We start from the raw sequence: 12,339 nt of genomic DNA, 5'->3' as shown, positions 1-12,339 counted from the left end.
ATGAAGACATGAATCCCACCAAAGGGGGCCCGGTACCCATACTCAATTGAGCTCGGGGGCCCAGCCTTCGTCGTCGATGTAGAGCTTGCTGCAGCGACTCTTGGTCATCCGGCCCACAACGTATCCCTTGAGTCCTTCGAAGTTGCCCTTCAAGAACTCAAATCCACCGTGCGCTGGCCCCACGAGGGGCGCCAACTGTCGTGGAATTATCACGACAGATGTCCTAGCAAAAGGACTTAGTCGTAGGGCCATCGCAACTAGGAAGCTTAAAGGGGTTAATCGGGACAAAGGACACGAGAGGTTTTATACTAGTTCGGCCCCTTACGATGAAGGTAAAAGCCTATGTCTAGTTGTGTTGGAATTGCTGGTGTTTCGATGACCAAGGAGCAAATCCACCGGCTTGGTTATCGATCTGTTGATTCTTGCCCTAAGCCGCTGCCAGGTCGTCCCCTTATATACACGGGTTGATGCCTGGCGGCCTACAGAGTCCCGGCCGGCTCATAAAACGTGTCTGGCTCAGTGACTTCTTTTATATGCCTTTCTTTACAAGTCTTTTCTTACATACGACGATATACAATATTGGGCCTTAAGCCACCTCTAGGCTTAGGCCTTCTATAAGTCTTAATAAACTATCACCTTGAATGTTACTGGGCTTCTTTTGTGACCCGCCATTGGGGCTGACCCGACCCCTCCTAGGCAGGTCTTACCTGGTAGCTATATTCCCAACAACTCATATACCTTGTACTCTCCTCTTCTTGAAGTGGCTCACCCTCATATGCTGAGAGATTTTTTGAGGAGGATAAAGGTGTAGGCATTGGCTTACAATTTTTCATCCCCATACGAGACAGAAGCTCAATGATATATTTTTCCTGATTTAACACAATACCATCTTGAGTTTTCTTTACTTCAATACCTAGAAAGAAATGCAAATCTCCTAGGTACTTCAAGGCAAATTCTGAACTCAGATCATGCAAAAGAACATTAGTAGCATTTTGTGAAGAACTTACAACTATGATATCATCAACATATATAAGCACAAAAATGACTACTCCTGCCTTGTTATAAATAAACAAGGATGTGTCAGCCTTGGAGGCAATGAAGCCAAGATATTTCAACTGTGAGCTCAATCTGGAATACCATACTCTGGGTGCTTGCTTTAAACCATAGAGTGCTTTATCAAGCTTGCAGACATAATGTGGCAATTTCTTACTCTCATAACCAGGTGGCTGCCTCATAAACACTTCCTCTTCCAGAACACCATGCAGAAACGCGTTCTGTACATCTAGCTTCCTTAGACTCCATCCTCTGGATACAACAATAGCTAACACAAGTCTGATAGTTGCAGCTTTTAGAACGGGACTAAAGGTGTCCTCATAGTCAATACCATAACGTTGCTTAAAGCCCTTTGCAACTAGACGTGCCTTATATCTATCAATGGAGCCATCTACTTTCTTTTTAATTCTATACACCCATTTGCAATCAATGATATTTTTACCTCTCTCATTTGGTACAAGATGCCAAGTTTTATTCCTCATGAGTGCAGAATACTCCTCATCCATTGCCTTCCTCCATTTAGGATCATCAAGTGCACTGTTCAACGATGTTAATTCTCCTGAAATACACAACATTCCATATGGTATAGTTCCATCTTTCCAAATTTTAGGATTTCGTATACCTTTTTGTAGCCGGGTCATAACACGTGAAGAAACCTCTGGCCGTACCGCTGGTATACTTGCCACAGAAGATCCAGGAGAATCTGCTGATGCAGTGGGCTGATTTGTCATCATGTGCGTAGGAGATCCTGTGCCTGCTGGTGTGGCTGCCCCTCCCACATGCACATGGGCGTCGCCCGTCCGACCCGGCGCAGAGGATCCGCCACCCGACCGCGACTGGACGCGCACGCGGTGTGAAGGGAATCTAGCCCCGCTTGGCGCTGGTGCGTGGTGCGAGGGGGATTCAGCCCCGCCGCTGGCCCCGCCTGAAGCTGACGCGGCCGCGCGGGAGTGGACCTCCCTGGATCTAGGACTGGAGCCGTCAGGGGCGCGATCCGAGGCGGATGCGCTTGCACGATCCGAGGACTGCGCGCGTGCAGGGGTGGCAGGCGCCGCCGGATCTCCCTCGTCATCTGTGCCAGGTGCGTCTTCTTCCTTAGTGATAACTCACAAGTATAGGGGATCGCAACAGTTTTCGATAAGTAAGAGTGTCGAACCCAACGAGGAGCTAAAGGTAGAACAAATATTCCCTCAAGTTCTATCGACCACCGATACAACTCTATGCACGCTTGACGTTCACTTTACCTAGAACAAGTATGAAGCTAGAAGTACTTTGTAGGTGTTGTTGGATATATTTGCAAGATAATAACGATTACGTAAATAAAAAGTAGGGGCTATTTAAGTAAATACACAATAAAGTAAATATAGTGAGTATGAAAAAGTGGTGGTAGGAGTTGCGAAATTGCCCCTAAGCAATTGACTACTTTACTAGAACGATAGCAAGTATTATGTGGGAGAGGCCACTGCTAGCATGTCATCCCTAACTTGGAATTCTATGCACTCATGATTTGAACTATTAGCAAGCGTTCGCAACTACTAACGTTCATTAAGGTAAAACCCAACCATAGCATTAAGATATATTGGTCCCCCTTCAATCCCGTATGCATCAATTTCTATGCTAGGTTGAAGCTTCTGTCACTCTTGCCCTCCAATACATAGTCCTATCAACATACAACTAACCCTATGGTCTGATCCACGCACGCGCTCATATGATGGGCACCAAAGGACAGCAACATAACCACAAGAAAATTAAATCAATCATAGGCATTCATCAACCACCGATAGGACAACGAAAATCTACTTAGACATCATAGGATGGCAACACATCATTGGATAATAATATGAAGCATAAAGCACCATGTTCAAGTAGAGGGTACAACGGGTTGCGGGAGAGTGGACCGCTGTAGATAGAGGGGGAAAGGTGATGGAGATGTTGGTGAAGATGGCGGAGGTGTTGGTGTAGATCGCGGTGATGATGATGATGGCCACAGCAGCGTTCCGGCGCCACCAGAAGAGAAGGGGAGAGGGGGCCCCTTCGTCTTCTTCTTCCTTGACCTCCTCCCTAGATGGGAGAAGGGTTTCCCCTCTGGTCCTTGGCCTCCATGGCATGGGAGGGGCGAGAGCCCCTCCGAGATTGGATCTGTCTCTCTGCCTCTCTCTGTTTCTGCGTTCTGTTCTGCTGCCCTTTCACCATTTCGTATATATATGGAGATTCGTAACTCCGATTGGACCGATACCTTCGCCGTGATTTTTTTTAACCAAAAATTAGCTTTCTTGCGGCCAAAGAAGGGCATCAACCGCCTTACGGGTGGACCACGAGGGTCAGGGGCGCGCCCAGGGGGTGGGGCGTGCCCCCCTACCTCGTGCCCACCTCGGACACCGTTTCGCGTTGATCTTTCTCTCAAATTTTCCAAATATTCTGAAAATAAGCTCCGTCCGTTTTTATCCCGTTTGGTTCCGTTTGATATGGATATTCTGCGAAACATAAAACATGCAACAGACAGAAACTGGCACTGGGCACTAGATCAATATGTTAGTCCCAAAAATAATATAAAAAGTTGACAAAAGTATATGAAAGTTGTAGAATATTGGCATGGAACAATCAAACATTATAGATACGATGGAGACGTATCACTCAGCATGCAATATTGGGTCAAAATTAGTCATATTTTCGAAATCTTGGTCATTTTGAGCACCGTTTTCTCTAGGGACCTGCACAGGCATAAGAGAGAGACCAGTACCAGCAGAGATATCATCACATTGGTTAGTACAATTGTCGCCCCCATGATCAAAGACCGAAGATGTGAAGCAAGAAGAATTTCCTTGCGGAGAAGTGCACCGGCATTAGGATGAAGAGAGGCAAAGGGAAACACAGACTCATCAAATACAACATCTCTTGATATATAGACCCGGCCAGTAGGAACATCAAGGCACTTGACCCCTTTATGCATGGGGTTATAGCCTAAAAAGACACACCGTTTTGAGCGGAAAGCAAGTTTGCGTGTGTTGTAGGGCCTAAGATTGGGCCAACAGGCACAACCAAAGATACGAAGAGATGTGTAGTTAGGTGTGACACCAAGAAGTTGTGTAATAGGTGTTTCAAATTTGATAACTTTACTTGGAAGCAAGTTGATAAGATATGTGGCAGTTAAGAATGCTTCATCCCAGAATTTAAGTGGCATGGAAGCATTTGCTAGCAATGCAAGCCCCATATCAAGTATGTGGCGGTGCTTACTTTCAGCACATCCGTTTTGTTGGTGAGCATGAGGACAAGAGACATGGTGTGATATGCCAAGCTTTTGAAAGAAGGAATTTAATTTTTCATACTCACCACCCTAGTCACTTTGCATAGCAATGATTTTAGAGTTCAGTTTGCGTTCAACAAGATTTTGGAAATTGAGGAAACCTTGGAATACATTAGATCGTTTCTTTAATAGGTAAATCCAAGTAAATTTACTATAGTCATCAATAAAACTTACATAATAGGAAAATCTACCAACCGAAGTAGGAGCTGGCCCCCATACATCTGAAAAGATAAGTTGTAAAGGGGCAGTAGACACACTAGTAGAAATTGGGTAAGGCAACTGATGACTTTTTGCTTGTTGACACGGATCACAAACTAACCCAACACTAGGCTCATAAGAGAGTTTATTTTTGCTAAGGACATATCTAACTATGACTGAAAATGGATGACCCAAACGACTATGCCACCTTGATGTAGATAGCTTGGTGACAATGTTTGCTTGTTTATTGGACCATGAAGATGATGATGATGATGATATGAGTGGGTAGAGGCCTCCCACGCACCGTCCTCTAAGAATGACTCTCCTTGTTCTCAAATTCTTAACCAAGAAAAAATAAGGATATAATTCAATGAGAACATTATTATCAAGAGTGAATCGATAAACGGAAACAAGATTTTTAGATGTTTGAGGAACATGCAAGACATTGGTCAAGTGTAAATTTTTCACGGGGTTTTTAACAATTGAACTGCCAATGTGTGTGATATCCATACCAGAACCGCTTGCCGTGCAAATTTGGTCGCCTCCATTGTACTTCTCCTGCATCGTCAACTTTTCAAGTTCACCTGTGATGTGGTTTGTTGCTGCACTGTCGGCATACCAGTTGGTGTCCACGCCATAGGAGACTGCATGCGCCTCTTTTTCTTCCTGGTCGTTTTCTTCATAACACCACCAACAAACTCGTGCACCTCCTAGATGGTATCTGTAGCTTATCTGGCACTCTGGATAGTCATGCTGTTGATCACGAACCTGCTGTTGTTGTTGTTGTCGAGGGCGGCCTCTGAATCCGCCGCCTCCATTGGAGGAAGAGGACTGGCGGTCACCACGACACCACGATCACCACGGCCACGCGATCTTCCTCCGCGCCCGCGAGATCTGCCTCGGGACTGGCCACGGCCTTTGTAGACTGCATTAGCGGATGAGTGGAACCCGCCTGAAGATGAATCGCCTAGCATCTCCATCCTTTGATCAAAGGCAGAGATCTAAGCAAAGAGATTGTCGGCTGTGATGGTATTTTTGACAGCGTCGATCGCCGCCGCCACGGAGTCGTAGTCGCGGTCCAGTCCGGCCAGGATATAGTCCACCATCTCCGGATCAGATACGGGACGACCGGCAGCAGCAAGTTCATCCCCAAGACTTTTCATCTTCGCCATATACGCCGAGCTTGACATGGAGCCCTTCTTGGTATTGGTGATGGCGATTCTCAGATTAGTAATCCGAGACTGAGATTGTGAGGCGAAGAGATTTGTCACCGTCGTCCAGAGCTCGAAGGTGGAATCTTTCCCAACAACTTGTGCAAGGATTTCTGGAGACATGGAATTTAGAAGGTATGATAGGAACCTGCTGGTCTTTGGCGATCCAGGGTCCGTATAGGGGGTTCGGCTCTAGGGCCGTGGTCTTGCCCGCCTTCGTGACCTCCACCATCTTGGGCGGAGCGGCGTCAGTGTTGTCCAGGTGCCCCGTCACCTGCGCGCCTCGCAGGGCTGGGGGGACCTGCGTCTTCCAGAGGATAAAATTGCCTCTTGCGAGCTTCTCAGACGGCGACGATCCGAGGTTGAGGGAGACGCCGGCGGAAGAAGCCATGGAGACGATGATGTGGTTTCTAGGGTTTTGGTTTTGTGGCTAGATGTATGAGAAGAGGTGGCTCTGATTACCATGAAAGATATCAAGCATTCCTACTCCATCGAGGGAGCCGCGTGGTGTTTATATTGATATGTGGCTGCAGCCCTTGGCTTGGCGTACAAGATGATACAAAAGGAGTTTGAAATGAATACAAGAGAAGGAAGGAGGTTGAGATTACAACACATATATTCTAACAAGTGGGAGGCGAGGGGGTTGCTCGGTTTGTTTGGATCGGCGTTGCGGGGTGCAAGATCGATGGGAATGCAGGTTGCTCGGTCTATGTTGTCCCGTCGTTTCTCGGGCCCTGAACGCCAGGTGCGCCCATTGAGGGAATCGTCGAGGAGGGTACTTGGTTCGTGCGAGTCAGAGTTTCCCGGGTACGCATACACCATTTTTCGCATGTTGCATTGGGACATGCTTCATGGGTGCTGGGTTGGACACCGCTTGTCGGTTGCGCCTCATTCATAGCTGCAAATGTCGCATCGCTGCTCTTTGCGGTGCGCGAGAAATGATGCATCGTGTGCTTGGTCTGTCACGGCTTCTCCCTAACACAGTGCGCCAGGTGTGCCCTATGAGGAGACTGTTATGGAGGGTGCTCGATTTGTGTAGATCGGACTGCCCCAAGTTAGATACCAGGTTGGCCTTTTGCTGCGCTTGCGGTGCGCTTGGAGAGATTGTGTCGAGTGGGGGTGGTGCTTCTACTCTCTCTTGTTGTGTTTTGGCCGGTGTTCTGTCACAGACCAATTTTCAAAATTTTGACCTATGCCTTTTCTGAATTTCATTTGGCTCTTATTTGCTTTGGATTTCTTTCTCGGAACTAATTCAAGAAAATGGTCAACCCACTTTTTCAGGGGCAAATGAGCATGAGCTTAACTTGTCGAATCTTTATCTAACTATGCTTTTTCACATATACCAACCAAGACCAAGAGAATGGATAGTGCTCACCATATGAATCAATCGCAAAAAATCATCTCAAATGGACGTGTGGTTTTTAAACTAGGTTTAAATAAAGTTTTAATCCAAATTTAAATAAAAATAAATTTTAAAAATCCAAACTTGTGCCAATTTGGTTCTACTGGATACTTGGGATCAGCATGAACTCAATGCAAAAAGACTTTCTAAATTTGGAGCTCTAGATTCAATTTTGATTTTGTCCAAAAACTCTGCCATGGCAGCGTTTTGAAATCAGTGGAAACTCTGCATGGCAGCATTTTTGGGCTTTGACAGAAATGGACACATGGCGGAACATGATTGGTTGGTACCAGTTGCCCCATGAAATATAACATGGTGTTGGATTTTATGATCATAAGACGACTTAGATTAGGCCATACCGATTTGGTTAATTAAAACGCGATCGATGAATCTGAGGGGATGAACGGCTCACAGGAGCCCATGTCACCCTAGGGTTTTGGCGGGTCAATATCTGTCATTGGAGACGGGGACGCTATGGCGGTGCTCGGGGTCAATGCTACAGGGAGTCCTTGGATGCACACGTTATACATCCCGACTCGACACAACAAGAGGGTGACCATGGTGGCACCAAGGATGGACAGAGTCATTGGGAATCACTCCCCGGAGATGCAGACACAACGGCGAGCTTAAGGTTTCGACGACGATTAAGCTTTAGTGCTCCCCAGTGTTGCACAAGTGGTCAGTGAGGTGCATTGCAGCGCGACGAAGTGAATGGACAAGACAACGGGTCGGGCATGTTCTTCCCTCGCCAGAAATGTCGATTGTTGGTGGTGGTGCTCGTGCATGGTCAAAGTCGTGCTTAGGGGTCGCCTTGGGTGTGTGCAAGGTGTCAGCAAGATGCGCTAGAGCGCGAAATAGAAGTGGGAAATATCATACTTGAAGCATTGGCATCAAAAGACCCGTGGATTTGTCATTCTTTGACATGTTAGGTTCTCACAACGACATCGATGTCCTTCAGCGACCTCTGTTATTCTCAAGAGACTTCGCGATGGGGTACTACAACGTGCAACTACACTGTTAACAGGCACAACTACATCATGGGTACTACCTTGCCGATGATATCTATCATTAGTGGTTGGCTTTTGTGAAGACTATCCATGAGCCCCAAGGCAAGAAGAATTTCTGTTTGCACAAATGCAAGAAGCTATTATGAAGGATGTGAAGAGGGTATTTGACGAGCTTGGTGTACTCTTGCACACGAGGGCAGTGTAGCTTCCCGTACTTCTGTTTTGAGAAGCTCGGAGTAAATGTCCGCCTCCCGGAAGAAGATGCAATGCATGTTGTTAAATTCTTAGAAATGCATCAACAACTTCGAGATCAACATGCACGTGTGCAACTACTCAATGATCCTATGAAGCATATGTTGATTCACATTGAAAACCATTAAATTGATGATTTCTTATTAGGTGTGTTTACACTATGCACTCCGGATAATATTAACTATTTTTTAAAACCTAAACCATTTATTTTTGAATTGCAATGTGTTATTTTGGTTGTTCTTTGTTATTTGTACGGTTCAATAATCCATCATGCATGTATTTGCATAAGAATGAAGGTTTGCATGGGGAGCATAGTTGCCTGGAAATGAGGGTCAGTACGTTCCTATATGCGGACACATTCACAAACATGATTCAAATTAGATAAATGTGATTGAAGATGCTCCTACAAAATACAATCAATGAAACACGAATGACTCACAATGAGAATATCATGTGCTCCCACGTTCCCTTGATACAGGAGCTCATGGGCCGTTGGATCCTTGCCCAAACTTGCAAAAAACAAACAAACTGAAGAGTCCCATAATTCCGTGCGGATCTAGAGACTCCAACACCAACTGTTGGATCCAGAATCCAACGGTTCAAGAGCACCTGTATCATCCAAGTATGAGATCCAATGGTCCAGGAGCTCTAGTATCATTGAGCATGAGACGGTACCTGATATTCTCGCACGACTCGTGTAGCGATCAACGTGTAAACTGCAGTGCCGTGTTGGAAGTCTAGCTGCAGTCAATACACTCGGCAAAGGAGGAAAGATCAAACCAGTTGTCCGTGCATGTTATTTCGCGGTTGTCCCGTAGTCGCCAATCGATTTGCAGACACGTCGTAATCACCTATGCAGTTCCACTTCAGTTTCGGTTCTTACCTTGCCCCTGGTGTGCTGTGTTAATTTTCCTTTTCTTTTGCCATGATGCTCTGTTACGTTTTGAATAGATATACACTAAACTGAAGGTCATTTTTCAGCGACGCGGATTTTTGGGACATGGTGGCGCGCGAGGATGAAATCTGGGCGGTCCATCTATGCTATAAGATTAGCAATTAATATAGTAATTGAATGAATACCCAAACAATACGGGAGGTTAATTCAGCAACTACGTGTACATGGGTTGGTGGCTAGCCATCTTAAATGGAACTAGACACAAGCGAATATGCATCCAAAATACAGTATTGACCGTTCTGCCATGTTAATGTGGTGCAGGCCATTTAAAACACTGGTCTGCAACGTTTAAATGTGGTTGTCTCAAACCTGTATGCCTTGAATGGCATTTAACAAATCTGGAGCTGCCGGTTTTGTTTTAGTTTGTGTTGCCCAACTTCATTTTTCGTGTGTATTATTGAGGGTACTGTTGTATCAGTTCATCAAAGCACTGCCACTGTTCATCTTAAATCTTAATGCTGCAGTATTACGTAGTGGATGATGGGATATCCCCATAAGAATGAATGTAAAATAGCATGTTACGTTAATAACAAATTTCATGGGAAGGTAACAGTAATACTCCTACACTGTGCAACCTTCTTCAACCTGCCAGTTGGGAGAAGACAAAATGATAAGGTGATCATTGTATCAAGCTCAAGTGACAGCTGAAGGGTAGCCGTTCGTTAATGTTCCTACTATAGGAATACCGTTGCTATGCTCAAAATATGTGCTTAGGCGAGGTTTTGTTATTGATTTTCTAGGCTCGTTGGGAACCTAGTACAGGAGCTTGCATTGTCCCTTGCAAAAAAAAGGAGCTTGAAATGTCCACCAGCTGATTCTGAACAAGTTGCATACCCAGAGTTGATGAGAGCACCGAATGACACATGGTGGATTAGATCATTAGAAGGTGTGTTGAAGGAGCTCACGAACTAATCCATTCATGCCATCGGATGAACAGAATGGGAGCTACCTGGTCTGAATGAATACGTGTTGAAGGAGCTAATGAACTAGACTAGAACATGAAAGAGCACATGATAGAGCACAAAGCAGGGAAGGCCAGAAGCTGAACACAAATAGAGTCGACGAGGAGGACGAATGCGAGGGGATGAGCACTTGCTGGTGAGAGGACGAGTAAAAAAAAGTTTGGTGCATGTTACCATTGGTAGCAGCTGTCCACGGGTAGAGCTGATGAACCAATGTGGGATAAACAGGGGGGAGAAACTGCAAAAATTAGGGAGGATAATTAAGGGAGAAGCTGCGGGATGAAGAGGGGCAACAGATAATATGTGCAGGGTGCCGTCAGACATCTGCTAAAATAAATGAGAGATTAACTCCTCTTGTCATCCCGGTGGGCCAGGGTCAGTAATTGACACTGGGAATACATGAATCAGAATGTTTTTGTATATTTTGCGGTGGAGAGGCTGCTCATCACGTGTGCCTTCATCGTGTCCCTTCCAACATAATCAAAAGGCCCATGATTCATCGGAGCATTGTATCACTTGAGTTGCGGTATCATCAGATATGTTGCCCGCATGTGGGCTGCCAGATCGTTGAATTATTGCCGTTGGGCTGCTAGGTGTGGGATTAATGCACGCGCGCCGCCTCGCGGGCCATGCACTGCATGTGTCAGATGCAAATACACACGCTAGACCGAATACTATACTACGAGGCGAATTCCTTATACGGTCAGAGGGTTATAAAGCTGCACGCATCGCGAGCGGTGTGGATTTCGGACGCGCGCGTGGTGGCATGTCCACTCGCGATTTTTCCATTTTTCAGTCCCTGTATCCCGGCCGTGCGATGTTTGTAGCCCTCGTAGTTCTGCTGCTCTCCTCGCCGGTGCCATCGGCCGGGGACCAGCTGTTCTGCGCCGACGCCAACGACAAGTACAGCCCAAACAGCACCTACCAGGCCAGCCTTAGATCCCTCGCCGATGAACTTACCGCGAGAGCCATGAACTCGCACTCGGCCACGGGCACGGCCGGCGGGGGCTCCGACAAGGTCTACGGCGCCGTGCTCTGCCGAGGGGACTCCACCGGCGCTGACTGCAGCGGGCGCCTCCGGGAGGCCTTCGGCAAGACAATCAACGCTGACAGCACCGGGGCCGCCGCATGCGCGCTCCACAAGGACGTGGCGCTCTACTCCGAGCTCTACCAGCTTCGCTTCTCCGACGAGGACTTCCTCTCGGCCTTCAGCAACGCGCCGGAGTGGGTTGACGGCACCAACCTGAACCTCGTGCCGGCCGCCGACGCTAGGCAGTTCGACGAGCTGGTCGCCAAGCTAACGAGATCCCTGGCCGAGGCCGCAGCAGCGCAGCCGGACAGGTACGCAACGGCCGACGCGCCGTGGTCGTCGCGGGAGAGCGAGCGGACCGTGTACGGGCTGGCGCAGTGCACGCAGGACATGCCGCCGGAGCGCTGCCGCGCTTGCCTCGACGGAGTCGGCGCTGAGATACGGCGGCGGATCGGTAGCAGCAAGATGGGCGGGGCGATTCATGGTGCGCGGTGCACACTCCGGTACGAGACCGGCAACCAATTCTTTACGGAGACCGCCACAGGCAAGTCGTTGTACAATTTAGAGCACAAGAAAGAAACTGAGATTTTTTTTAAATAAATACTATCTTTGTCTTGAGCATTAAATTTTTCAGCCCTTTTTTTTATCATCAGACTCAAGAGTTGGACTATCAATAATAATATAAGATCATAAGTGCCGGGGTACTGATCCACAGGCACCTATGGGACCGGCGGGCCGAGTCCCTTTCGGTTCGGCGGGGGTGGAGATCGTGCAAAGAACGGATCGAGACGAAGCACACGAGTGATTTATCCAGGTTCGGGCCGCACGGATGCGTAAAACCCTACTCCTGCTTTGTGGTTTGTATTGATTTCTTGCTTGGGAGCGCGAAGTGCTACAGTACACTTCAGCAGCTAACGAGACCGAGCGTGAATGTTCTCTGAACTAGCTAACCCCCCTCTACGTTG

The 12,339-nt window shown here is 47.2% G+C and overlaps 1 protein-coding gene across 1 annotated transcript; it reads left to right on the top strand.

The window, feature by feature from the left end:
• The first annotated feature begins 10,920 nt into the window (after positions 1 to 10,920).
• LOC125536803 (cysteine-rich receptor-like protein kinase 6) lies at positions 10,921 to 12,000 on the top strand. Its single transcript, XM_048700072.1, has one exon. It carries the CDS (start codon positions 10,949 to 10,951, stop codon positions 11,972 to 11,974), a length of 1,026 nt encoding a protein of 341 aa, XP_048556029.1. The 5' UTR covers positions 10,921 to 10,948; the 3' UTR covers positions 11,975 to 12,000.
• The last annotated feature ends 339 nt before the right edge of the window (positions 12,001 to 12,339 follow it).

The sequence above is a fragment of the Triticum urartu genome, chromosome 2, assembly GCF_003073215.2.
Source record: "Triticum urartu cultivar G1812 chromosome 2, Tu2.1, whole genome shotgun sequence".
NCBI classification, from domain to species: Eukaryota; Viridiplantae; Streptophyta; class Magnoliopsida; order Poales; family Poaceae; genus Triticum; species Triticum urartu.
Note: the sequence above shows the minus strand (reverse complement) of the source record. Positions and strands in the feature narration are given on the sequence as shown.

What these genes read in the sequence shown, in the direction of transcription:
- LOC125536803 (XM_048700072.1), top strand. Translation starts at nt 10,949, where the DNA reads ATGCACGCGCGCCGCCTCGCGGGCCATGCACTGCATGTGTCAGATGCA.